The sequence below is a fragment of the Perognathus longimembris genome, chromosome 28 (genome assembly GCF_023159225.1).
Source record: "Perognathus longimembris pacificus isolate PPM17 chromosome 28, ASM2315922v1, whole genome shotgun sequence".
Classification (NCBI taxonomy): Eukaryota; Metazoa; Chordata; class Mammalia; order Rodentia; family Heteromyidae; genus Perognathus; species Perognathus longimembris.
The window spans coordinates 73,800,306-73,825,378 of NC_063188.1; the positions used below are offsets into that span (position 1 = coordinate 73,800,306).

Consider the following 25,073-nt stretch of genomic DNA (forward strand, 5'->3'; position numbering starts at 1 on the left):
GCTACCTTTGACTGGCAGGGTCCCTGATTTCCACTGCTGCTTCACCCATAGGAGTATGCTCAGGGGGTACAAGCAGCCCCATGGTTCCAGTCATCTCCCTGCCACCAAGTCCACAGGGCTAAAGAAATATTGAAAGGATCATTGCTCAGTTCTATCCCTAGTCCTGTTAACTGAGTGTGCAGGAGTGTTTCCCAAAGAACTAAGAAATAAAAGTAAAATAAAAGGCTAGTCTCCTGAAGTGCTCCAGCCTCTAGGTGAGCATGGCCAAAGGGGAATCAAGAGAAGCATGGCCCAATTCTAGTCACATTATCCCATTCTTGAGTACATGTGGTAGCTGGAGAGTTGGGGGAAATGGCTACAGAATATCCAAGAAAGAAATACTAGAAGATGAAAGGCTTTTCATATTCATGGGTTGGGAAAATGAAAATTGTTAAGACAGTATTAAAATAAAAATGAACTAGAGATTCAATACACTCCCCATTAAAATACCAATGCTGGGACTGGGAATATGGCCTTGTGGTAAAATGCTCGTCTCGTATACATGAAGCGCTGGGTTTGATTCCTCAGCACCACATAGATAAAAAAAAGCTGGAAGTGGTGCTGTGGCTCAAGTGGTAGAGTGCTAGCTTTGAAAAAAAGAAGCCAGGGACAGTGCTCAGGCCCTGAGTTCAAGCCCCAGGACTGGCAAAAAAAGCAAAACCAAACAAAAAAATACCAATGCCAAGAAAAAGAACCTAAAATGAATCCAGAAGTACTAAAGACCCTGAGTAGACCAAAAACCAATGGAATAGAGGACTCAGTAATAAACCTATATGAAAGTGCCAAAAACATATACTAGAAAAATATAGCCTCTTTAACGAATGATGCTAGGGAAACTGGATATCCACATGATTGTAGAGGATTGAGACTAGATTCTGATCTCTCACCCTATATAAAAATTAATTGAAATTTTATGAAAGACATTACTGGTCAGCCTATGCAAATCAATAAATGTAAAGTATCCACAAAAACAGAATGATGGACAAGAAAAAATAGGGAAAAAACAGAAAAGAGAAAATAATATGATCATCTTAGGAAATACAGAAAAGATATTTGATGAAATTCAACATCTCTTCATGCTAAAGCCCTGAACAAACAAATTAGGTAAATAAAAATCATACCAGCCAGGCACTGGTGGCTCATACCTGTAATCCTAGCTCCTCAGGAGACTGAGATATAAGAATCCCAGCCAGCCCAGTCAGACAAATCAGGGAGATGCTTATCCCCAATTAACCAGCTAAAAGATGGAAGGGGAGGTGTGGTTCAAGCGGCAGAGTGCCAGTTTTGAGCAAAACAGCTGAAGAAGAGTATGAGATCTTGAATTCAAGCCCCACTAACCACACACACATAGGCTCATAACTCAACATAAGGGTTATATGTAAACTCATAGTCAACACCAAATGGAAACAAGCTGAAGGGCCTTCCTCTAAGATCAGGTACAAGACAAAAATGTCCACTCTCACTGTTCTTACTCAATGCACACATTTTAGCTAATTAGGCAAGAAAGAGAAAAGGTATATAAATAGGAAGTCAGGAACTCAAAACTCAACTGCTTTTAGATGATATGATTCTATATCTAGAAAAACATACCAAAAGACTATACAAAAATATATTAGAATTGACAAATGATTAGCAAAGTAGTAGGTTACAAAATCAATATGCAAAAACTACCTATTGTATACACCAATGATGGATTTGCAGAGAAGGAGATTATGAAAGCAACCTGATTCACAATATCCACTCAGAAACACCCAAGAGTAAACTTAACAACCAGGGAACTGAAAGATTTCTACAATGAATATTACAAAATTCTGATTGTGCTGATTAATCTTGATTTAGAACCATGAACTGGGTTCTTTGGGCCCAAAGCTATTCTTCCTAATGTGATTTTATTTTTCCCACAGAGGGACAAATTGGTGTGATAGAAAGAGAAGTTAACAGAGTTTTCTGGAATTTGCTCTTCCCACAAGCAGTAGTTGGAATATGAGCAATATCATCTTTCTCAACTTCAGATTCCTCATCTGTTAATTAGAGGGTTTATTAGCCCCTAAATTTCTAACATATGCTATACACTCTGAAGTTTTCCTTCTTACAGTTAATGTCATTCTCTTTCCTTCTTTGAAATACATATTTAAGATATATAGAGTGATTTTTTTGTGAACTTACTGGGGCTTGAACTCAGGACCTGCACACTGCTTTTTCACTCAAGGCTGATGGTGCTCTACCACTTGAGGTATGACTCCACTTTTGGCTTTTTGGTGGTTAATTAGAATTAAGAGTCTCATGGACTTTTCTGCTCAGGCTGCCTTTAGTGGCAATCCACAGACCTCAACTTCCTGAGTAGCTAGGATTATAGGAGTGAGCCACTGGCACCTGGCTCAGTATAGTTTTGATTTGCATTTCCCTGATGGCTACAGATGTTGAATATTTTTAATGTATTTATTCCCATTTGTACTCCTGTATTTAAAAATAATCTGTTTGACGGGTTGACTCAAGTGGTAAAGCAGTAGGTAGTGTGCAAAAGTATCAGATATCAAGTTCAAGTGCTAGTCTTGAGCAACAATGACAAAAATAGTCTGAGTCATTTGCCCATTTATTGATTGGCTTATTAATTATTTTGTTATTCGATTTTTGAGTTCTTTATATATTCTGGATATTAATCCTTTGTTGAATTTTCTCCCATTCTATAAGCTGTCTCTTCACATTTTTAACATTTTTGAAAACTTGCTTTCAATAGAGGTCAAACCCAACCCCAAGTCCTATTTGCTGTCTCACCTTCTCAGCATTCTCAAAACTTTACTCAGTGGCTCATGCCTCTAATCCCAGCTACTTAGGGGGCTGAGATCTCAAGATCACAGTTCAATGCCAGCCCAAGCCAGAAAGTCTGTGAGACTTTTATTTCCAATTAGCCACTCAAAAGCCAGAAGTGAGGTATGGCTCAAGTGGTAGCCTTGAGGAAAAAAGCTTAGGTCCCCAAGTTCAAGCCCCAGGACTGGCACACACACTCAAAAAAAACCCTTTACTCAGACTGGGCAATGGTAGTTTATTCCTGTAAACCTGTAATCTCAGGAGGCAGAAATGTGAGGATTGAGTTTTGAAGCCAGTCCAGGCAGGGAAGTCATGTAACTCTTACCTCCAAGAAAATGGAAGTGAAAGAATGGTTAAAGTGATATAGTATCAGTGTTGGGAAAAATAAAGCTAAAGGACAGAGCCCAACTCCTGAGCTCAAGCCCCAGTACTAGCACAAAACAAAAGGAAAAGAACAAAATAGAAAGCAAATAACTACCTCTACTTTGTGCCAAACTATTCTACTCCTGGAGTTTTGAAGGCTTTCCACTGTTGGGGGTTGGCAACAAGCTCTAGAGTACTGCACACTTTCTGCTTGCACAAAGAATTTCCCTATTCATATTCCTCCCTATTCATATTCCTCCTTTTCTGCATACAAGGAAAACACCATTTAAGTGTTTCCTACCCTTCACACTATACAGTAAAGTCTCACAGTCCTTAGTTGGCTGTCTCAAGGTTTAAGAGTTTTAAGGATGCTTTTCTCCATTAACTATTTTTATGATGTTTAGCTTTTTGTCCATGTTATTGGTGAAAACGTAACCGAAGGGTGATAATCATCAAGCCTAGAATCAATAACCACACTTTATTCAGGATGTGGGTTTTAAAGCCAGACAATATGGTTTACAACTTTTGGCTTTGTAAATTTACTTATTGTTTTAATGCCCACATTTCCTCAATTATAAGATAAGAAAAATAATAATATTGAACTCGTGGAGTTGTTGCAAGGCTTAAACATAAATAAACTACTACCTGGGAAGATCTTAGCAGAAGAATGAGCTACAAAGAGCCAGATATATTCCCAGCCACTCAGGAGACTAAGGCAGGAGTTTGGCTTGAGCCCAGAAGTTTTAGATCAGCAAAAGGAACATGTAAAATCTTGTCTCAAAAACATACTTTAGTTGAGAATCTATGGCTCATGCCTGTAATTCTAGCTACTCAGGAGGCTGATATATAAGATTGGAGGTTCAAAGCGAGCCTTGGCAAGAAAGTCTGTGAAATATCTCAATAAACAACACCAGAAAGCTGGAAGAGGAGAATGTCTCAAGTGATAGAGTGCTAGCCTGGAGGACAAAAAGCTCAGGGATATTGCCCAAGTCCTGAGTTCAAGCCCCAGGACTGGAACACGTGCACACACACACACACACACACACACACACACACATCTTATTTTAAGCATTAATTATAATCACACATATGAATGTGTGAACTTACACCTACTCACACACATACTTTAAACATGTTATTGCTATTAATTCTACTTTATGAATACTAAAACTGTATATTAGAAAGGCAACATAACTATTTGAAAACAAGCCATAAATCTTGTTTTTGTTGCCAGTCCTTGGGCTTGAACTCAGGGCTTGGACACTGTCCCTGAGCTTCTTTTGCTCAAGGCTAGCAGTTTGCCATTTGAGCCATGGTGCCACTTCTGTTTTTTTCTGTTTATGTGATACTGAGGAATCAAACCCAGGGCTTCATGAATGCAAGTCAAGCACTCTACCACTAAGCCCCACATATATCTCTTGAAATAGTATGTATTCCATTATATCACAGATGGTACTGGTTCATTCACTCATTCTTTCATTCATGCATTCAAGTAGCAGTAAGCACCTTTGTTGTAGGTGTTGTACTCCATGCTTAAGGTTGAAAAATGAACTTAAGCCACAGCTCCACTTCTGGCTTCCTTCTCCTCCTCCTCCTCCTCCTCCCTCCTCCTCCCTCCACCTCCCTCCTCCTCCCTCCTCCCCCTCCCCCTCTTCTTCTTTTTCTTCTTCTTCTTCTTCATTTTTTGGGGGGACATAAAAGTCTCATAGACTTTCCTGCCTGAACTAGCTTCGAACCATGATCCATTGATCTCAACCTCCTGAGATGCTAGGACTACAAGTGTGAGTCTCTGGTGTCAGACAGAATTTATTATTTCATTCAACAACCTCTCTATTTTGTCAGAAGTGAGGATTAAATTTAGGCCTCCTGCTTGCTAGGCAGTTGTTCTGCTCCTTGAACCACACATCAGACTCTTTCTGTGTTGTACAGTTTTGACATGGGGTCTTGCTTTGATACCAAGCAAATCTGGACTGTGATCCTCTTATTTTTGCTTTCTTGTGTTGCTAGGATGAGAGATACACACCACCAGACAAAGCCACTGGTTAAAATGGAGCTTGGTGAACTTTTTTTCCCCTTTGTGGCTGGCCTCAAGCCACCATGCTTTAATCCTCCCAAGCAGATAGGATTACTGGTTTGTAATCCCGATCTCATTAGGATTTCAATAAAATTATAATCACATTCCAGTTATGATTTAACATACATAACACCATAAATTAGAGAAAACATTTCCATTAGTTTTCAGATAATAAATGGCCTTACAGAGACCTTTTCTTTTGGGAAGATGGAATACACAATCTGTATTAGTTTTCTAGGGATGTTTGTATTAAATGACCAGAAACCTGATGGCTAAAGATCAGAAATGTGTGTTCTCAAAGATCTCTAGATTAAACCTCTGAAATAAAGGTGTAGGGTCAACATTCTTCTGAGTATTCTAGGGAAGAATGCCACCTCTTAGATTCTGATGGCCCCCTGAATGTTCCTTGATTTCTAGAAGCAAAACTGCAATCTCTACCTCCATAAATCACATCCTTGTTTCTGTGTTTTTCAGTGTCTTCTCTTTTTATAAAGACATCAATCTTATTTAGTTTAGGTGCAATCCAATTGAGTATGATCTCATCATTAACTAATGACATCTGCAAAGACCTTATTTCCCAGGTAAGATTGCATAATGAGGTTCTAGGTGAATGTGAATTTTACTGGTACACAAGTCAAACCAGTCTGCATACTTTTCCCATTAACCCCACCAAGTACAATTGTATGCCATGGACTTTATATGTAAAATGAAGGAAATAAGACTGAAAGATGGAGATAAAACAGGCTGGTTAGGACTATAAGACCAGAAGAAAGATCTGGTAGTAACTTCTCCGAATTTGCCTTTTGCCATGTATATTCCAGATTTGGCATTGAAAAAAACAGATAACCTAGCAATGAGTTTGGTGAATTCAGACAAAAAGAAAAGAGAGAGAGACCAAGTCTTCATTCTGAACTCAGAAGGGAGACAAAAAAAGAGTCAGCCAAGTGAGACAAAAATCTAGATGCGACAGTTATTCCATTTTACAAAACAACACAGAAAAGATTGTTGATCCATGCCTGCAATGTCTGCATGGGATTCTAGATTTTCATCTTTATTCAAATATAAATGAGTATCGCAAACCACTTTCTTTATCCTGCAGCAGAAACCAAAACCATATAGTGACACTGAACTTGTTATATTCTCTGGAGAGTAAAGTGCTTCCTTTGGGGAAGGCACTCCCATTGGAGACCATGTGACAGTCTGGGTTAATACCTTAACCTGGATGTAAACAAGGCACCCCTCTCACTTACCCACCTTAGATGAAATGGGATAATTACTCCAGAACACAAAGTAGTAGAATTCCCCTAATATGAGATATCTTGGAACTCATATAATTATTAAAGAAATTAAATTTTTAATTTAAAATTTTCAAGCAAGCATTTTGTGTGCTTAAATTATTTATTAGAAAATTATATTAAAGATTTAAAGAAAAAATAGTATCATGTCTATATAGTCTCGAGGAAAATTAAGTCTAATTTGATTTAAGAAGTCAATTTGCTGTGTTATAAAGCAAAGGAGAAGCAAAGGCATCACACAATAAACTACAAAGCAATATTGCTCACAGATAAAAACACAATAATTACAAAGACATGAGCAAATTTAATTTATAGGAATATTTCTGGGTCAGATAATATTTATTCCAGGGATGCAAGGCTGATTCAATACTTGAAAATTGACACTATAATTTGTCATATTAATAGGCTAAATAAGAAAAAAATGCATTTTCATACAACTGTCACAGAAAAATCACATTTGACTAAATCAAGCAGTTATTCACAATATATTCCTCTCAAATAAAAGAATATAAGAGAATTTCCACAGTTAATACAGAATATTTATAATATCCTATAGCTAAATCGAGAATTTCTTAAATGTAAATACTGGAGAGGTGGCTCAAATAGTAGAACATTTGCCCAGCAAGCACAAGCCTCTGAGTTCATGTTCCAGTTCTACCATAAAAAACAAATGGATGATTTAAACTGGGAGAGAATGAGGGCGAGAGTGACATTATTCAAAAAGAAATATAATTACCTCACTTATGTAACTTTAATCCCTCTGTACATTACCTTTACATTTTAACATTTAACATTTTAAAAATGAATTAAAATACATTAAATTCTTCACCTAAAAGACATAGTGATTGATTCGATAAAAAGTAATACTCAAATATATGTTGCTTACAAGGAACTTGTTTACCATCTTTATTTCTGAATATTTTATTATATTTAAGTAGCTGTACAAAGGAGTTGCCATTTACCAAAGCAGTTTATAAATACAATGCATCTTGGTCAATGTCACTCCTTTGAATATTTTCATGTACTCCTCCCAGTCCACCTTTTTCCCTTACTTATCTCAATTTTAGGTTATATATAGATGTTTTCCCATTTAATAAAGCAGTTTATGTGTACAGTGCATCTTGATCTGTGTCAGCACTTCAACATTTTCATCTCTCTTTGATCCACCACTTCCCTTATATTTCTCAGTTCTGTGGTATATGCAATGAATTCTTGCCTGCATTCTTCCTTCCCCTCTTCATTCTTCAATTCCTCTTTCCTTTGCCCCATCCTCCCCTCTTGCAAGTACCCATTTCCTGGTACTTATTTTGTTGGGCTTCCACTTAATCTTTTTGAAGAATTATACTATTTGCCTGCTCCATACCATCTACTGCACTTCAGTAAATTCATTTGTAACCCCTTCCTCACTCATTATGTAGATTTGCCATCTTTAAAGCAGATAAAATCAAATTTAAAATAAAGTGGCAAAAGGGACAAGTAAAATTATGTAATTATTAAGGGATTGATTCAGCAAAAGTAAACAAAACTGACAACTATGTATACACTTGATTTTAGAGAACCCAACACATAAAGCAAATATTAAACTACCCTAAAGGTAGAGAGAGGCTCCAGTACAATAACACTAGAGGACTTTGAAACTCTTACTTTCCTTTTTATGTGCTGGTAATGGGGCTTGAACTCAGGGTCTTGCATTGATTGCCTCTTGGCTTTTTCTCTCAGAGTTGGCACTTTGCCACATGAGCCACACCTCCAGTTCTGTCCTTTTTCTGGTTAAAGAATTTCTTAGATTTGTATTTCCAGCTTGCTTTGAATCTTGATCCCCAGATCTCAGACTCCAGTGGCTAGAAATAATAGGCACGAACCACTGGCACCTGGATAATACTTCACTTCCAGCAATGGATGGATCACATATTTTTCAGACAGAAAACTAACAAAGAAATGGCAGAATTAAATCTAAACCAAGACCAACTGGCATCTATAGAACATTCAATTTAACACCTGCAGAATATACAGTATAGCCTTCTCAGCAAAGGGAAAATTCTCTAGGACAGTTCATATGACAAATCATAAAGAAAGTGTAAACAAAATTTCATATCAACTTAAACCTATATCAAACAGATCTTAAATGTAATATTTTTTTTTGCAGGTCCCGGGGCTTGAACTCTGGGCCTGGGTGCTATCCCTGAGTTTCTTTTGCTCAAGGCTAGTGCTGCACCACTTCAAGCACAGTGCCGCTTCCAGCCTTTTTTGAGTACTATATTGGAGACAAGAGTCTCATGGACTTTCCTGCCTGGGCTGGCTTCAAACCATGAGCCTCAGATTTCAACTCTCTGAGTAGCTAGGATTACAGGTATGAGCTACCCGGTACCTAGCTTAAATACAATTTTAAAAAATTGGCTTCATTGCTATTACAGAGGTGATTTGCAGAGGAATTAAATTTATATGAGTCAGATAATGAGTATATTTCCTTTAGTGCAGTGTCTTCTGTTCCCTCATTCTCTCCCAGTCCCTTCTTCCCGTTTCCACCCATGAGTTGTATAGGTAGCTTTCATCAATGTCCAGTGAGCTCTACTGCTGCACTTTCCTACCCCCGTACCCCTGAAGATACATACATGAACATACCTTATATAAGGGTAAAGAAAGCAGAATAACCAAAAATAAATGTAAAATTTTTTGAAAGCAGAAAACCTTTGAAACTTGAGGCTACTCCATAAACTTTGTTGTTGTTTTTTTAAATTTTCCATAAACTTTGAACCAAAAATGTGAGCCATGAAAGGAAATACTGAAATTAAATGTCAACCAAATTAAAAATCTTTTGCTTTGTGGAATCCCAAGTGTAGATGACAAAAGGGCATACTATAGATTTAAAAAAGCATTTGCAAATCACTTATCAAAAGGCTAAGAGCTACAGGAGTTAATTTTTGAAATGGCATTGTAACTCATAGTGATGTATGTATCCAAATTGAATGTGTGACCTAGGAAATATACAGCTCCACTAAAAAGGTGTTTTCTTCTGGGCATGGGTGGCTTATGCCTGTAGTTCTTGCTGCTCAGGATGATGAGATTTAAGAATCAGGGTTTGAAGCCAGCCCAGGCGAGAAAGTCTATTAAACTCTTATCTCAAACTAACCACCAAAAATGCTAGAAGTGGGACTCTGGCTCAAGTGTGAGAGCACTAGCCTTGAGCACAAAAGCTCAGGGACATTGTCCACGCCCTGAGTTCAAGCTTGTAGCATAGGAAAGAATCTTTGTTAAGAGTTTATTTCTGTTTTGCTGAGTAGTCTTCTACCACTTAGGTTTTTATTACTATTATAATCTACCTTTAGAACAATTTTAGATTCATAGCAAAATTGAGCAGAAAGTACAGAGTTCCAATGTACCCTCAGTTGCCACTCATGCACAATCTCCTCCACTACCCACATCTCCCATCACAGAGTTAGATTTGTTACAATCGATGAAAACACACTAACACACTGTTTCCAAGAGCCATATTTTATCCTAGAGTTTGCTCTTTGTATTACATATTTTACGAGTATTGATGAATACATAATGATATGCATCCAGCAGAATTGTATCATACACAATAGTTGGATTTCTCTAAAAATCTTCTGTGTTCTGCCTGTTTACCTCTCCCTACCTCATGACTCTTGGAAATTGGTAGTGGTCTTTTAACTGACTACATAGTTTTCACTTTTCCAGAAAGATGTATAGTTGCAATAATATAATGTGAAGCCTTTTTAGATTGGGTCCTTTTATTTAATAATATACATTTAAGATTCTTCTTTCTATTGTTGAATAGCCTATTTCTTTGTAACACTAAAGACATTCCATTATCCGTTTGCATCACAGCTTACCCATTCACGTACCAAAGGATATCTTGCTTACTTCCAAGTTTGGCAACTGTGAAGAAAGGCATAATAAACATCTGTACATAGGTTTTTCTGCAGATAAAAGTTTTCAACTCAGGGAAAGCTAAGGACTGTGATTGCTGGGATATATGGTAAGAGAAAGTTTAGTTTTGTAAGAAAATGCCAGAGGCTGGAGGTGAGGGAGTTCTTATGTTTTATTGTTTGAACATGAAATATCTCTGCACAAAAAAGGCCCTTGTGTTGACTTGTGGATTCAACGATTAAGGTGTGATTGGATCATGAGGGCTCTGACCTAATAGACTCGTGAATCCAAAATGGATTTATAATTCGATGGAATTATTGGTAGGTGATGGAAACTTTCAGAGACAGGACCTACTTGAATGAACTTGGTCTTTGGGGACAAGTCCTTGGAGAACATACCTTGTCTTATTCTCTTCTTCCTGGCTTCCATGAGGTGTGCTGTTCTGCTCCAGCACATCCTTCCACCATGATATATAGTCTCCACAGTGGCCAGAAGCAAGAGTCAGCCAGAATGTACTAAAATCTCTGAAACTTTGGCCAAAACAAATCTTTTCTATTTTAAGTTATTTTCATCTAGTATTTTGTTTCATTGAAGAAAAATTAACATGGGGTGGAGGAGATATGATGGGACATTGTAGTCAAGAGAACAAAGCCTCAATTAGGAGGCATTTGGTATTTTGTCCCTATTGTACTAGGGCTTGAACTTAAGGGCCTTGTGCTCATTCTGCTTGCTTGCTCACAGCTGACTCTCAGCCACTTGAGCCACACATAGAGCTTTGCTTTCTGCTGGTTAATTGGAGATAGGGTTAATGTTTCTGCTCGGGCTAGCTTTGAATCTTGATCTTAAGTCTCAGACTTCTGAGTAGCTAGGAAAGACTACAGATGCAAAATATTGGTGCCCAGCTTTGGGTTTGTTTGTACTTTGAGATATAGTACACACTATAGTAATTATAGTAAATAGCAATGTATTATAAATATTAATATCTCGAGAGAGTTTCAAATGTTTTCACCAGAAGAAAATAAGTATTTATGTGGTTGGATATGTTTAGATTCATTTAATTATTCAGAATCATATACACATATTATAACTTACACATATGTGTATATAATTTGTTAATTTATAATCTAAAAGAAATTTAGAAAATGAACCTGGAAAACTGTCTAACAAATTGCATGTACCTTGCTGCATTCCCATCAGAAATGATATTTCCTGTTGCTTGATATTTCCATGAGTGACTAGAATTAGAAAGACAGTGGATTTGAGAAATTCAATTAGCTATAAAGCAGTATCTCATTTATTTATTTATTTATTTATTATATTTTGGTCCTAGGGCTTAAACTTAGGGCCTTGGTGCTGTCTCTGAGCTTTTTTGCTCAATGCTAGCACTCTACCACTTGAGCTACAGTTCCACTTCTGGCTCTTTTGGTGAATACTTGGAGATAAGAGTTTCATGAACTTCTTTTCACAAGCCAGACTGCAATATTCATATCTCAGCCTTCTGAGTAATTAGGATTGTAGGAAGAACTAATGGCACCTGGCATCATTGTTTTATGTTTGAATTTCCTAATTACATTTGATATTGACTATATTTTCATAGGTTTATTTGCCATAGGCATATCATTTTTGGGGAGAGTACAGGGTCTGAGGCTTACATTCAGGGCCCCAGTACTATCTCTGAGCTTTTTTATTCATGTCTAGAACTGTGCCACTTGGGCTACAGCTACACTTCTGGCTTTTTTAGTCATTAATTAGAAATCAGAGTGTCACAGACTTTCTTGCCTTGCCTGGCTTTGAACTGTGATTCTCAGATCTCAGGTTCCTGAGCAGCCAGGATTACAAGTGTGAGTTACTGGCACCTGGCAGGTATAACACCCTTAATGATCTATTTACCTAAGTTGTTTGTATATTTTTCTATAATTTAAAAAATCACCATCAATTAGTTGTAAAAGGGGGTTTCATTTTGACACGTCCCTATCTGCCTACAATGTACCTTGATCAGACCCAGTCCCTGAGTCACTCCGCCTCTCTCACATTCCCATTTCTTAAAACAATTTCTATGAGCTTCATTATTTACTTTTTCATGTGTTCATGAAGTATTTTGATCCTGTTTCACCCAGGTGCTTCACAGGAGCACCTGTGTTTCACAGGAGGACAGAGGCCAGGAAGACAGAGCCCAAGTGAAGGCAACATTCTGGAACTACATCCATCTGTCAAATGCCAAGCAGAAGGACATATATATGCTTCACTTGTCACCAGTATTACTCACCATACTATGTGCAGAGCAATGCAGATTCCTTTGGAAGTTGGCTCTGCCTTTCCTTCAACAATGGTAGTATCTGTTACCTGGTGATCCAATACAAAGGTGGCCTAGGAGCTCAGGGCCCTTAAAGACACAGAATTCATGCCTCTGGAAAAGATCAATCAGTCCTGAGGCTGCTGGTTTTTGTGACTGCATTTAGCTTTAGCTGGTGGCCCATGATACAAATACACCTATGGTATGATCTTCAGCATGTGTGCCAAGAATGTACATTGGAGAAAAAAATGGTGTTAGCATGAGGCATGGTGCCTCACACCTGTAATATAAGCTGCTTGAAGGGCAGAGATCCAGACAATTGAATTTCTAGGCCAGTTTAGGCAAAATGTTATTGAGGCTTCATCTCAATGAAAGCTGGGCATGCCAGCATACCCTTGTAATTTGAAATGGCTTCATAATTTTCCTTTAGGGCAGTTTATTGTTCATGTGTAGAAAGGGAATGAATTTGTTGGTAGTGGAGCTTGAACTCAGGGCCGGGGTGCTGTCTCTGAGCTTTTCTGCTCAAGGCTAGGCTTTACCATTTTGAGCCACAGCTTCACTTCCAGTTTTTTCATGTGTAACTGGAGACAAGAGTCACACTAGCATTTCTGCCTGGACTAGCTTGAAATGAGCCTCAGATCTCAGCCTCCTGAGTGATTAGGATTACAGGTGTGAATCATCAGTGCCAGGTGGACTGATTTTTAAAATTTTTTTGGTGCCAGTCCTGGGGCTTAAACTCAGGGCCTGGGTGCTGTTCTTGAGCTCCTCCTCCTCCTCCTCCTCCTCCTCTTCCTCCCCCTCCTCCTCCTCCTCCTCCTCTTCCCCCTCCTCCCTCTCTTCCCCCTCCTCTCCCTCCTCCCCCTCCCCCTCCCCCTCCCCTCCCCTCCCCCTCCCCCTCCTCCCCCTCCCCCTCCCCCTCCCCTTCCCCCCTATATATAGGTGATTTTCCACATAATATATACCAAATAGCACTTTATTTGGGGGGAACTGATCTTTACATGTTGATTTTGGCATTCTCCAAATTTTCAGAATTTGTTGTTGATTTCCTCATGAAATCTTTTATTGTGTTCTACACTATACTTGCTGAATCTACTTATTTCTGATGGAAATGTGCTATTATCTCCAAGTGTAGTAATAGATCCACCTATTTTTAATAGTTTTTTGCATCAAACATGCTGTTCTTAGATATATAGATTTATAGTAATGAATAATGTCATGCCATTTTGGAGTATTAACCCTTCTGACACTATATAATTCCAGTTCTCATTTTTGTGTGTGTTGGTGCTAAGGCACACTCCCTTAGCTGTTGTGCTCAAGGTTGGCACTCTACTACTTGGGCCACACTCCATTTCTGGCTTTTTGGTGGTCAATTGGAGAGAAAAGACTCACATCTTGGCCAGGTATAGGTGGATCATACCTCTAATCCTAGCTATTTTGGAGGTTGAGGATCTGAGAATAGCAGTTAGAAGCCACTCCAGGCAGGAATGTCCATGAGACTCATTTCTAATTAATCACCAAGAAGCCAGAAGTGGAGTTGTGGGTCAAAGTGGTAGAATACTAGTCTTGAGCACATAATTTCAGGGACAGCACCCAGGCCCTGAGTTCAAGCTCCTGGACCAGCACGACACTTTCCCCCCCTCCAGGGTTTCAGAACTATCCCACTTGAGCAGCTAGGTTTAATATAGCGATTCCTATCTCCTTTTATTTAGCATAATTTGAAGGACTCTTTCCTTTCTTTTATGTTTATTCTACATTTCTTTGTATTTAAAATCATTTTCCGTAAATCTTCGTGTTTGTTTTTTTTTTCAGGTCCTGGGGTTTGAACTCAGGGCCCGGTGCTGTCCCTGAGCTTCTTTCTAGTTGTGAAAAGAAGAGATGGAAGATCAGAAGGAAAGAGGTGAATGCAATAATTAAGTGCAAGTATTACATGCTGATAAAAAAAATCTTAAAAGACATGTGTTATTAAAAACGAGATGGGGGAAGTGGTGCTGTGGCTCAAGGGGTAGAGCGCTAGCCTTGAGCTGAAGAGCTCAGGGACAGCACCTAGGCCCAGAGTTCAAGCCCCACAGCCGACAAATAAACAAACTAATTAAAATTAAAATGAGATGGGTCTGGTGAGGGTTGCTCATGTCTGAAATCTCAGTGATCCATCCAAGAGGCTAAGATCTGAGGATCAAGGTTCGAAGCCAATCAGGGCAGAAAAGTCCCGGAGACAGTTGTCTTCAATTAATCAGAAAAAAGCTGCAAGTGACACTGTGGGTCAAGTGGTAGAATCCCAGCCTTGAGCAAGAAAGCTCAGGGACAGCACCCAGGCCCTGCCTGGTACAAAAAATAACAAAGATGGATGTGTGTGCTAAAATCCCATATGACACCTGGGTTCCAGTCATAATGTACTGAACATGTTCTATGTGAAAGACAGTTTTAAGCGCTTTAGCTGTATTAATTCATTTAATTATGACCTCAATTACAGGACCTAATGGTAGAGAGCAGGAAGGCAATGCTTGGATTTGCCAGCGTTAAAAATAAGCAGCAGTGAAAATCACTAGCTTGGAGGCACTGAAATTGCTAGGGTCCCTTTAAGTCTTGGCGTTCGGTACCGCCACGGACCCAGAGAGCACCTGCACCACGTGACCCGGATGGACACCATTCTGCTTTTCCCAGCACAGTCTCTATGATATTCCTCCCAGTCCACCCTCCCTTTGGGCAGCAGTGGTCACGTGACAGGCTCTCGGTTTACGGCGAGATCTCACGTGATCTCGGCCTGCAGTCCGGTGACTTGTGGTGAGGTACCTGTTTTCCTGAAGGGCGGGTTGCTAGGTCGTCCCGACCGACCCTGCTAGCGGACTTTATCTGGAAACACAACTTCGGAGCCACCAGCCCGCTGCTTCCCAGGCGTTCACCGCATCGTGCCTTGGGCACAGGCCAGCTCTTTCCGCTACCGCCGCCTTCACGGTCCCGCACGACTTTGCGGGTGAAGTCACCTTTGGGTTTGGAGACCTTGGGGCGTGAGGTCCTAACTAGGAACGAACGCCCCGCTCCCACCTCCTTCCCTCTCATCTTCCATCTCTTCCTTTGCATCACCGAATCCCTCAGCCTTTGCATTTGCCTGTTTGGCGGTGCGTAGAGACCAAGTTTGAGCGGTAAAGGTAACGGTGGGGAAAGCGGCCCCCCAGTGGACAAAGCAGAGGCGAGACTAGAGCAGGCCGAGGGGCCGCAGGCAATGAGAATAGGCAGTCGAGGGGGGTGATCAAGAAAAAAAAAAGAGTACTGCTGACTTAGAAGGCACTGGAAAGGACTTGTTGCACGATGGAAGAATCTGACACTGAGAAAAAGATGGAGAAAGAGAATCTGGGGCCGAGAATGGAACCTCCACTAGGGGAACCGGAAGGATCACTTGGGTGGGTAAAGGGTATTTTGTCAAACTTGGAAGGGAGGGTGTTTTAATTGGAGAGAATGTTGAAGATTAATCCCCTCCCCCACATCTCTTGGGATAAATTGCTCCAAATTGCTAGCAGGACTGATTGATAGCATGCTTTTGAAAAAAGGAATGCTGCCAACTGGGCACCAGCTTTTGGGATGGGGCTGGTACTCCTGGTCAATTGGGAGGGTTTGTAATTGAGTTAATAAATTGTTTTGAATTTTTAATAAAGGCAGTTAGATATCACCACGATGGGGATCACAGGATGGACAAGGTTGTTGTTCCCTGGTCAGATTAGTGGCTTTATAGTGTTTTCTGTGCTAATTTGTAACTGAATTAAATATTTATGTAACATGTACTTTGTGTGTTTCTGATGAATAAAATATGACTTGGAAGGACAGGTGAAGAACCAAGGATACTTCCAGATTTTAAAAATGAGAAGCTGAATTAAAAAATACAAAGCTGCCTTAAAAAGAGAGAGAGAATATGAAGGCTTGGAATGTGGCTTAAGTGGTAGAACCCTGCCTAGCAAATGGGAGGTTCTGAGTTCAAACCTAATTACTGCCCCAAATTAGAGAATATTCAGATGTGAAAACATTGTTTGATTTATTAAAGTAGTGCATATATTGCTTTAATTTTTTAGAATGACAAAAATGAATCTTGAATTTGAATGGCTTATTTGTATTTCTAAATATGCTTCCTAGGAGGTATCTCCTGAGCTTGTATTTAGAAGATGGGGAACATACATCCAACTTATAATTTAAGAAAATGAGGGCCTCTACTCCGCTGAGATCCCACACAGCTATACTCTGTTGTATTAGACACACTCGTGCACACCCACAGTTATTTGTATTTCATTAATTTCAGTTTCTAAGGCAATTGGATCACGGAAACTGTCTTTTGATTTATGTCTGCAGGTGGGTGCTACCAAATACAGCCATGAAGAAAAAGGTAAGATGTGTTAGGTACATCAGAAACATGAAGGTAAAGGTAAGGAGTTGTTAATCAGGATATTTCTAGTATGTCTGCAGATATTATGTGTGTATGTGTACAAACATATGTAACATTCTTCCTGGACCATTGTAGGAATCTTCTATGTGGTCTTTCTAACTCTCTTCCCCTTATTTGCTGTTTGATGTAGTTGTGTATGTGTGCATGTGTTGGTACTGGTATTGCCTACTGTCCCCTTAGTTGTTTCACTCAAGGCTGCTTTATCACTTAAGGCACAACTCCATTTCTGATTTATTTTGGGTGGCTTAATTGGAGATAAGTGTCTCACAGCCTTTCCTGCCTGGGCTAGCTTCAAACCACAGTCCTCACATCACAGCCTCTTGAGTAGCTAGGATTAGCCACCAGCATGTGGTTCTGGTTGTTGTTTTTTTTTCCCTAGTCATGAGGCTTGACTTCAGGGACTGGCACTGTCCATGAGCTTTCTTGCTCAAAGCTAGTGCTCTACTACTTTGAGTCACAGTGCCACTTCCAGTTTTCTGCTGGTTAATTGGAGATGAGAGTCTCATGGATTTTCCTTCTGGTGCTGGCTTCAAACTGCAATCCTCACATTTCAGCCTCTTGAGTAGCTAGGATTACAGGTGTGAGCCACTGGCACCTGGTCTTCGATGTAGTTGTTTAATACGTAACTCTAACTGAGAAAAACCATATACATACAATAGAGAAGACTGCACATTTATACTAGCCCATATCAAATGATACCATTTTGAGATATTGCATGAGTTTTCTGACTGTAATTAGATACTCTTTCCTTTATACTCTTATGGTTTTGTATCTCATCTTGGGATTTAGGCAGATTCACTTAAGGGTTCATCTCTGGAGCAAAGGTCTTAAACGTTCTGGGGCTTCAGTTTCTTCATTTGTAAAATGGTGGTAATATTACCTATCTCATATTACCTGCCAGTGTGTGAACTTTGAATGAGTAAGTTACTGTTCAGCACTTCATTTAGTGGCTAACATAATGCTCATTGGCCTTTTATAATCAATTAAGTTAAACCTTTTTATTAAAACAAAAGAAACATATTTAGCCTTAGTCTAACAATTCAGATGGGCTACAGAAGCGTTCTTGATGAATTTGTCTAAAGTTGCTATTAATACAGATGCCTTAATACTGCCAGGAATTTCTACATGATTAAGAGCAAAAATTAGTTTGATTTAGTATCTCACAGTGTATACAGAAATAAAAAATTGCATCCTAGAAAGGATGTCAAGTAACAAATTTGCAAAAGGAAAAAAGCAAACTTTTTAATGTCTGTACTGGAGTTTGAACTCAGGGCCTGGGGGCTGTCCTTTAGCTTATTTGCTCAAGGCTGATGCTCCAACATTTGAGCCATATCTCCACTTCCAGTTTTTTGCTGGTTAATTGGAAATAGAGACTCATGGACTTTCCTGCCCAGGCTAGCTTTGAACTCTATCCTCCTTTGATTTTTAGCCTCATGAGTAGCTATGATTACAAGTGTAAGCCACTGGCACCCAGCTAAAACCAAACTTTTCTATACCAACTTTAGACTGACTCAGGAATGACATTTTCTTAGTGGATTAAGTTGTATAAAATATTAGACTGAATCAAGTCTGAGTGAACTACGTTTCATTAGCACTCCATATTTGTAAACACTTCGGAATGAAATATCTTGGGATTAAAGGTAGAACAATAATCTTTTTTATTTGAAAAACAAGGCAATTTAAAATGTATTTAATACAGTTTATATATGAAAAGGCTCTTAACATCATTTCACTCAGTTCCTTTCTAGTTAATGAATATTTAGCCTCTTTGATAGCTATCAGTCTATTAAATGCTAGTAATGTCATAAAACGTTACTTTACACTGGACAGTTTCCACCTTTACAGTGTCTTTGGGAGCTGGATTCATGGCAATGTGCCTGGTTCTTTGCTTTTAAAGCGCCTACCTAGCAACTGCACAGCTGCAAGGCCCTGAGTTCAAAGTCTAGTGCCACCAAAAGAAATAAAAAATAAAACACCCTCTTGCGTTGTATCTTTGTTTTGGTAGCTTTGTTGGAGATACAAAAGGGACTCTGCCCTTCAAGGGCTTAGAGTAGTGAGAAGTAAGTAGTACGTTATTGTCTGCAATGATATAACAGTACCACCACGAGGTAAAACACCTATGTCAGTAGAAGGCATTGGGGTCAGAGAAGCATTTTGAGAAGATAATGAACCAAGTCTTGAACCGTAAGTGAAACTTAAATGGAAGAAGAAAAGACGATGGAACCTTATCAACAGAGAATAGCATGAATTCTCAGGAAGATCAGGACTATATATCATTGAGTTCTATGTGGCTCATGTTTTTAAAAGTCCCTGGCCTGGAAGGGCAGGAGATGAAGTCAGAGAAGTAGATAGACTAGGTGTAGGAGGGTTTTATATGTAGTTTGAGGACTTAACCTGTTGATCATGAGAAACTTTTAAAAACACAAAGTGACTGACGCCTATAATCCCAGCCACTCAGGCTGAAATATGAACATCTAGCTTTGATGCCAGCACCATCACGTGACGTCAATGTGACCCTTAAATCTCCAGTTAGCCAGCAAAAGGCTGAGTGGAGATATGGTTCAAGTGATAGAGCGCCAGCCCTGAGCACAAAAGGCCAAGGGAACCCCAGTACCAAAAATAAAAAATAAAAAAGAGAGAGGCCCTATAATTAATAGGATGATCGTAGAGGTAAATGAAAGTAATGAGATCAAGGGTAGAGGTGGGAAGTTGACCTTGAGCAGGAAGAGCAAGAGCCTTCATTATACTGAAATGCCTAGCTAGGTAGTTCAACGCCATCAAACATTAGACGACAGGCTTTAGTTTCCTCTCAAGATGATATTTCTCCAACCTGTGCCTAAATGTATTAGTATTACGTATTAACAAATTCAGTGGAGTTTTATTGCCAAAGAGAACAGGTAAGTGCCTGACTCTTGGAATGCTAGGTATATCTTCATTCACCATTGGTTTTGAATCATAGTTACTAGTATCTGTGCCTAGTTGTTGACATTGTTATTTCTGTGAAAGATCAAATACAGGAAAGAAGTCAATCCTTGTATACTAGATTTGTTCTAGGTTGCTAACTTTTTTTCATTTTCCCCACTTTGTCTGTAGGTGCTGTTGATGGGTAAAAGTGGGTCTGGTAAGACCAGCATGAGATCTATTATCTTTGCAAATTATATTGCCAGAGACACGCGTCGCCTTGGTGCAACAAGTAAGATGTTTTATCTTATTGTGAAGTGAGGTGATCTTAACTGTTAATAATCTGCATAACACACTTGATGGCTATAGCCTGTGCATGCAGAGGATGAGGGATTTGTTTTGGAACATGTTTCTCTCTTCTTCATCTCTTCTCAGAGTGATTTGGCCTAATTCTGGTTATTAGTACATACTTTGCTGAAAAGCTTTTTTTTCCTTTCTAGGTTGCATACAAACTGGAATGCCCTTGTCCAATTTCTTATTTGTTCTGTTGTTTCTTAAGAAAACATAGAAAGGCCCTTTTGCTTGTTCATTTGTGAGGGAGAATGTTTGTTTTTAACTGTTAATACACAAGGAAAATACATAGGTATTAACAAGCATATAGTAAAATGTACAAACACTTTTTCCCCTAAGATTTTTTTAAAGCAATAGTTCTGGTCCCCATGAAAAGGTAAACTATGAGAATAGGGAAGAGGGAGACCAGTCTGCTCTGTACTCTTCTCTTTCTAGATATACATAGGTGTTCTTCATGGAGTTTTTTACTCTGACTTGGGAAATACCTTACTTCCCTTCTTGGTTCAAATGTTAGTATAGACTTGCTGGACTGCTATAGCTATGAGAACAGTGAATCTAGCATCCTGAGAGAGAAAGAGAGAGAGAGCCTCTTTGTCTCTGAGCTCATATGGCATTTGATTTTGCAAGCAGCCAAGAATCTCTAGATTTTCCCTTGGTCCTTAGCTTCTAAGTGAGGGAGTCATTGTCCTAACTGGCATTCAGACATTCCTTTCAGACATTCCTGTTCTGGGTTCCTACCATCGTGAATGCTTTAAGGGACGAGTTGCTCTATAAGATGTCTCACTCTGGTCTCAAGAATAGTAACATTATGTTCCAGACCCTAGGATACCAAAGAAGGAATCCTTACTTCTTTTCTTATGGGCCTTGAAGGTATAGACTTTCATTATTGGGGCACCTATTTCTTTCTGATAGCCTGTTCTCTTAAAGCCTCTACAAATATTTGAGGATGTTCTAAGTCTTAATTTATCCTAGTTATTTCCCATCTCCCAAATCTTGTCTTCAGTTAAACATGTCCAGTTTCTCTGTCTAGTCTTCATTTTATGTTTTAGAATTTGAATTCAGAAGACAGGCACTAATGGCTCATGCCTGTAATCATAGCTACTCAGAAGGCTGAGATCTGAGGATTGCAGTTCGAAGCCAGCCTAGGCAGGAAAGTCTATGAGGCTCCACTAAAAACTACCCCCAAAAGCCCTAAGTAAAGCTGTAGCTCATGTGGTAGAGTGCTAACCTTGCACCAAAACTCAGAGATAGTGCCTGGCCCAGAATTCAAGCCCCAGGACAGGCAAAAAAAAAGAATTTGAACTCAGAGCTTCATGCTTGCTAGGCAGGTATTCTACCACCTAAGCCATGTGCCTGGTTCCTTGCTTTAGTTATTTTTTTAGGTAGAGTATGATGTTTTTGCCCAGGTCTTCCCACCTATGCATCCTAATGGAATGACAGACATGCACAACCGTACCTGCTTCATTGAGATAGGATATAGCTAACTTTTTACTTAGAATGGCCTTGAACCATAGTCTCCCCTTCTCTGCCTTCTGGGTAGGTGGTATAGACAAGAGCCACCAAGCCTAGCCTCTATTCCTCATTGGACTCATAATTTTGAAGTATTTTAAAGGACTTATACAAATGTTTGCATTTTTGAATTGACATTTGAATGCAGATGACTTTAGATCAGGGCAAAGTAGCCCTATTACATCTCTTGTTGTGGAAATCAAATTGCTGTTAGCTTAGTATAACACTTGTTTGGGGCAGGCTTCATTATATTATACTAAAAAAGCTTCAATTGTATACATTCTTCTAATTCTTATGTACTTAGTATTTAAGCTTTGCATAAGCTCTTATTTATACTAAATGACTCAGGTTTTGTGAGCTCATGAAATATTTCAATGCCCTGTGTTTGTTAATTATGAAAGCCAAGCCAACTCACTGTTCCTTAGGAGCTCATCCCTGGATTTTATCCATAGGAAAGGGATTAAATCCAGTTATCATTTTACCTACTTATTCTCTCATCTGATATATGAACTGTCCTTCCTAGCTCTGTACAGTTTGTACATTAGATAAGTATTTCATCATAGTTTCTATGGCATATCCTGCATGTAGAGTTGACATCTGGTCCCTGGAAAGGCAGCCTGCCCAAATTTCTCTCTGTCTTGATACATTTAAAATTATTTTCTTCTAAGTTCAATATCTGTGCCTAGTATTTCTGTGGTTCAAATAGATTACCTGAATCTAATATTTATCGTTTGATATCTACAGTGTTTTATTTACTTAAGTCTTCATATTAACTTTCTTCTGAGAGATGATGAATACATGACTTAGAAAATTATGTTCACTCAGCTTGTAAACCTGAGAGCTAGACTCCAGCTCTGTGCTCATCTTCTGTTTATCACACCATAGCCTATTTGGTTTAACAATTCCCAGCAGACTCCTATCTTCTTGTGTTTTAAATTCTGCACACTTCATCGGAACACTTTTTCCTAGTACCAGTGATGGAAAAACTGGGATTTAGCTAATCAGCAGCGTTGATTCATAATCAAGTCCAATAGTCTTGCCATCAAAATTTCAGAACTAGTCAAACTTCTAAAAGTAGTTTTGACATAATCTGACAGCACCTTTATGAACAGAATGTTGTACATTATATGAACCCTATTCATTAAATTACGCCATTTACTTTACAAGTATGTTTCTATAGCTTCCTATGTGCCAGGCATTGAGTGGTACAGGTCTTTTGCCCTTAAGGATGTCTCAGGTGGGAACTTTATTGATAATGTTGTAATTTCTATGTTTGATTAGAAGTAGTAAAAATACTTTAAAATGTTATTTTGACCTCAAGGCTTTAGTGTATCATTAGCTTGTTTGTTGTCACTGAAGAAAGGTTGAGGTTTTATTGCTAAACATTCAGACTGGTTTAAAATGCATATAGTGCATTGGTTTTTACTTGATAAATCTTTCTTATTCAGTTGCTGACTTTTTTAAAAGTAGTAAGAGATTACTTTTAAAATATACTGTTTGACTGTAATGTGTTAGTGTGTTCCTAGTTTGTCATTCCTTAAAAGTCCAGTTTTATTTTGTGAAACATATAGTCTACTGTGTTTTGAACTTTGAAGGATAGAAATGATAATGTTATTAACTTATTAGGTGGATGTTAAAATGTCTTCGTGGGAATAGTAAATTTGTCATTAAAAATATGATTGTGAAGTGTTTCAGTCTCAAACACTGTTGATGGCTCCAAGATTTCCTCCCTTCTCAAAATTCTCTGTTCTCTGGGCTTTTATTTAATGCTTTTATTACCCTGGTTTGCTTCCTTTATCTTTAACCATCCCACCCTGCTTTTTAAAAAAGATAATCTCTATGATAATATTTTCTTCTTTCTGCCCCATAAGTGTATATGATTCCCCAAAGCTCTGTTCTTGGTTCTTTTTCAGTTAATTCTCATAACAGGTATACACAAGAAGCAAAGCACAGTAAGTATAGGGCTCATAAGGCAAAAAGGGGAACAAGAATTGCGGGTAGAGCAAAAAAATGCCTTCTGTGCCAAATTTGGTAGTTTAAACTAAAGGTCCTTAGAGAGTTTTAAACTGTAAGGATTAATAATCAGATTTATATTTGATTACTTCCCGTTTCCAGTATTAATTACAAAAGAAATATTTGTGAGAAATCCACACACCTCAGAATGTAGAAAGTCTAATCTCTCCTTCACTGTCAAGGCAACTTCCTTAAGGAAAATGACCTTTCATTCAGAGGTTACCAGGTGACTTTTATTGGTATATACAATTATGCATATATAGAGACATATTCTTTTCTTTTTGAAGAAGAATGGAATAAAAATCTGTTTCTTTGCTGAGTAGGTAGCTCACACTTCTGGTCCTTGCTGCTCAAGAGGCTGAATTCTGAGGATTGTGCTTTGAAGCCAGTCCTAGTAGGAAAGTCTGTGAGTCTCTTATCTCCAGTTAACCACAGAAAAGCCAGAAGTAGAGCTGTGGCTTAAGTGGTAAAGCTCTATCTAGCTTTGAGCAAAAGAAAAGAAAAAAGAAAAAGCTCAAGGACAGCGCCCAGGTCCTGAGTTTAAGCCCCAGGATCAGCACACACACTAAAAAAATCTGCCTCTTGGAGAGTTCATTCTGTCTATTATATGGAGTACAGAGTAGAGTGGAGGGAGGCAAGTATAGAAGCAGTGGAAAATAATTAAATTATTTTAGTAGACTATGTAAGAGATGATCATGGATTTGCAGTATACTTAAGTAGTTGAGTCAGTAAGACTTGCTGTTAGATTTGGGGAGAATTGTGAGAGAAAGAACAGAACAGAACTAGGGTTTTTGCTTAGGCATCTGGTTAAATTCACTGAAGTGGAGAATGCTGCAAAAGGAATAGAGTTTGTGGGAAGAAAGAGGAGATGGGTTCCAGTTGGATAGTTTGAATTTGTAATACATATTTGTTTCTTCAAGTGATGATGTACAGTAGACAAGAAAGTTAAGAGAAAAGGCTGTACCAGAATTACCTATTTGTAAGTTATCCCAAATAGTAACTGAAATAATATGACTAGATGATCTTGTCTTGGGGAAGAATACAAAGATGAGACGATGGCCAAGGATGGAGTCCTGAAGAACTCTTAACATTTAAGGGACAGAAAGA

The 25,073-nt window shown here is 38.8% G+C and overlaps 1 protein-coding gene and 1 long non-coding RNA gene across 5 annotated transcripts in view; one reads left to right on the forward strand and one right to left on the reverse strand.

The window, feature by feature from the left end:
- Positions 1–13,145: 13,145 nt before the first annotated feature.
- On the reverse strand, positions 13,146–24,404 carry LOC125343446. Its single transcript, XR_007209338.1, has 3 exons — positions 21,901–24,404; positions 18,700–18,702; positions 13,146–13,157 (listed from the first exon to the last, which is right to left on the reverse strand). It is a non-coding gene; the product is annotated as an uncharacterized LOC125343446 (long non-coding RNA).
- The window catches only part of Rragb (Ras related GTP binding B), a 34,195-nt gene continuing 24,620 nt past the window's right edge, over positions 15,499–25,073 (forward strand). For 3 of the 4 annotated variants that reach the window (XM_048335872.1, XM_048335875.1, XM_048335874.1), the window contains exons 1-3: positions 15,499–16,161; positions 17,099–17,132; positions 20,286–20,385. In XM_048335872.1, the coding sequence (XP_048191829.1) occupies positions 16,070–16,161; positions 17,099–17,132; positions 20,286–20,385 (226 nt within the window). In that variant the 5' untranslated portion in view covers positions 15,499–16,069. Of the gene's footprint in view, positions 16,162–17,095; positions 17,133–20,285; positions 20,386–25,073 lie in introns of all 4 variants that reach the window. The other variant, XM_048335876.1, reaches the window with a different exon arrangement.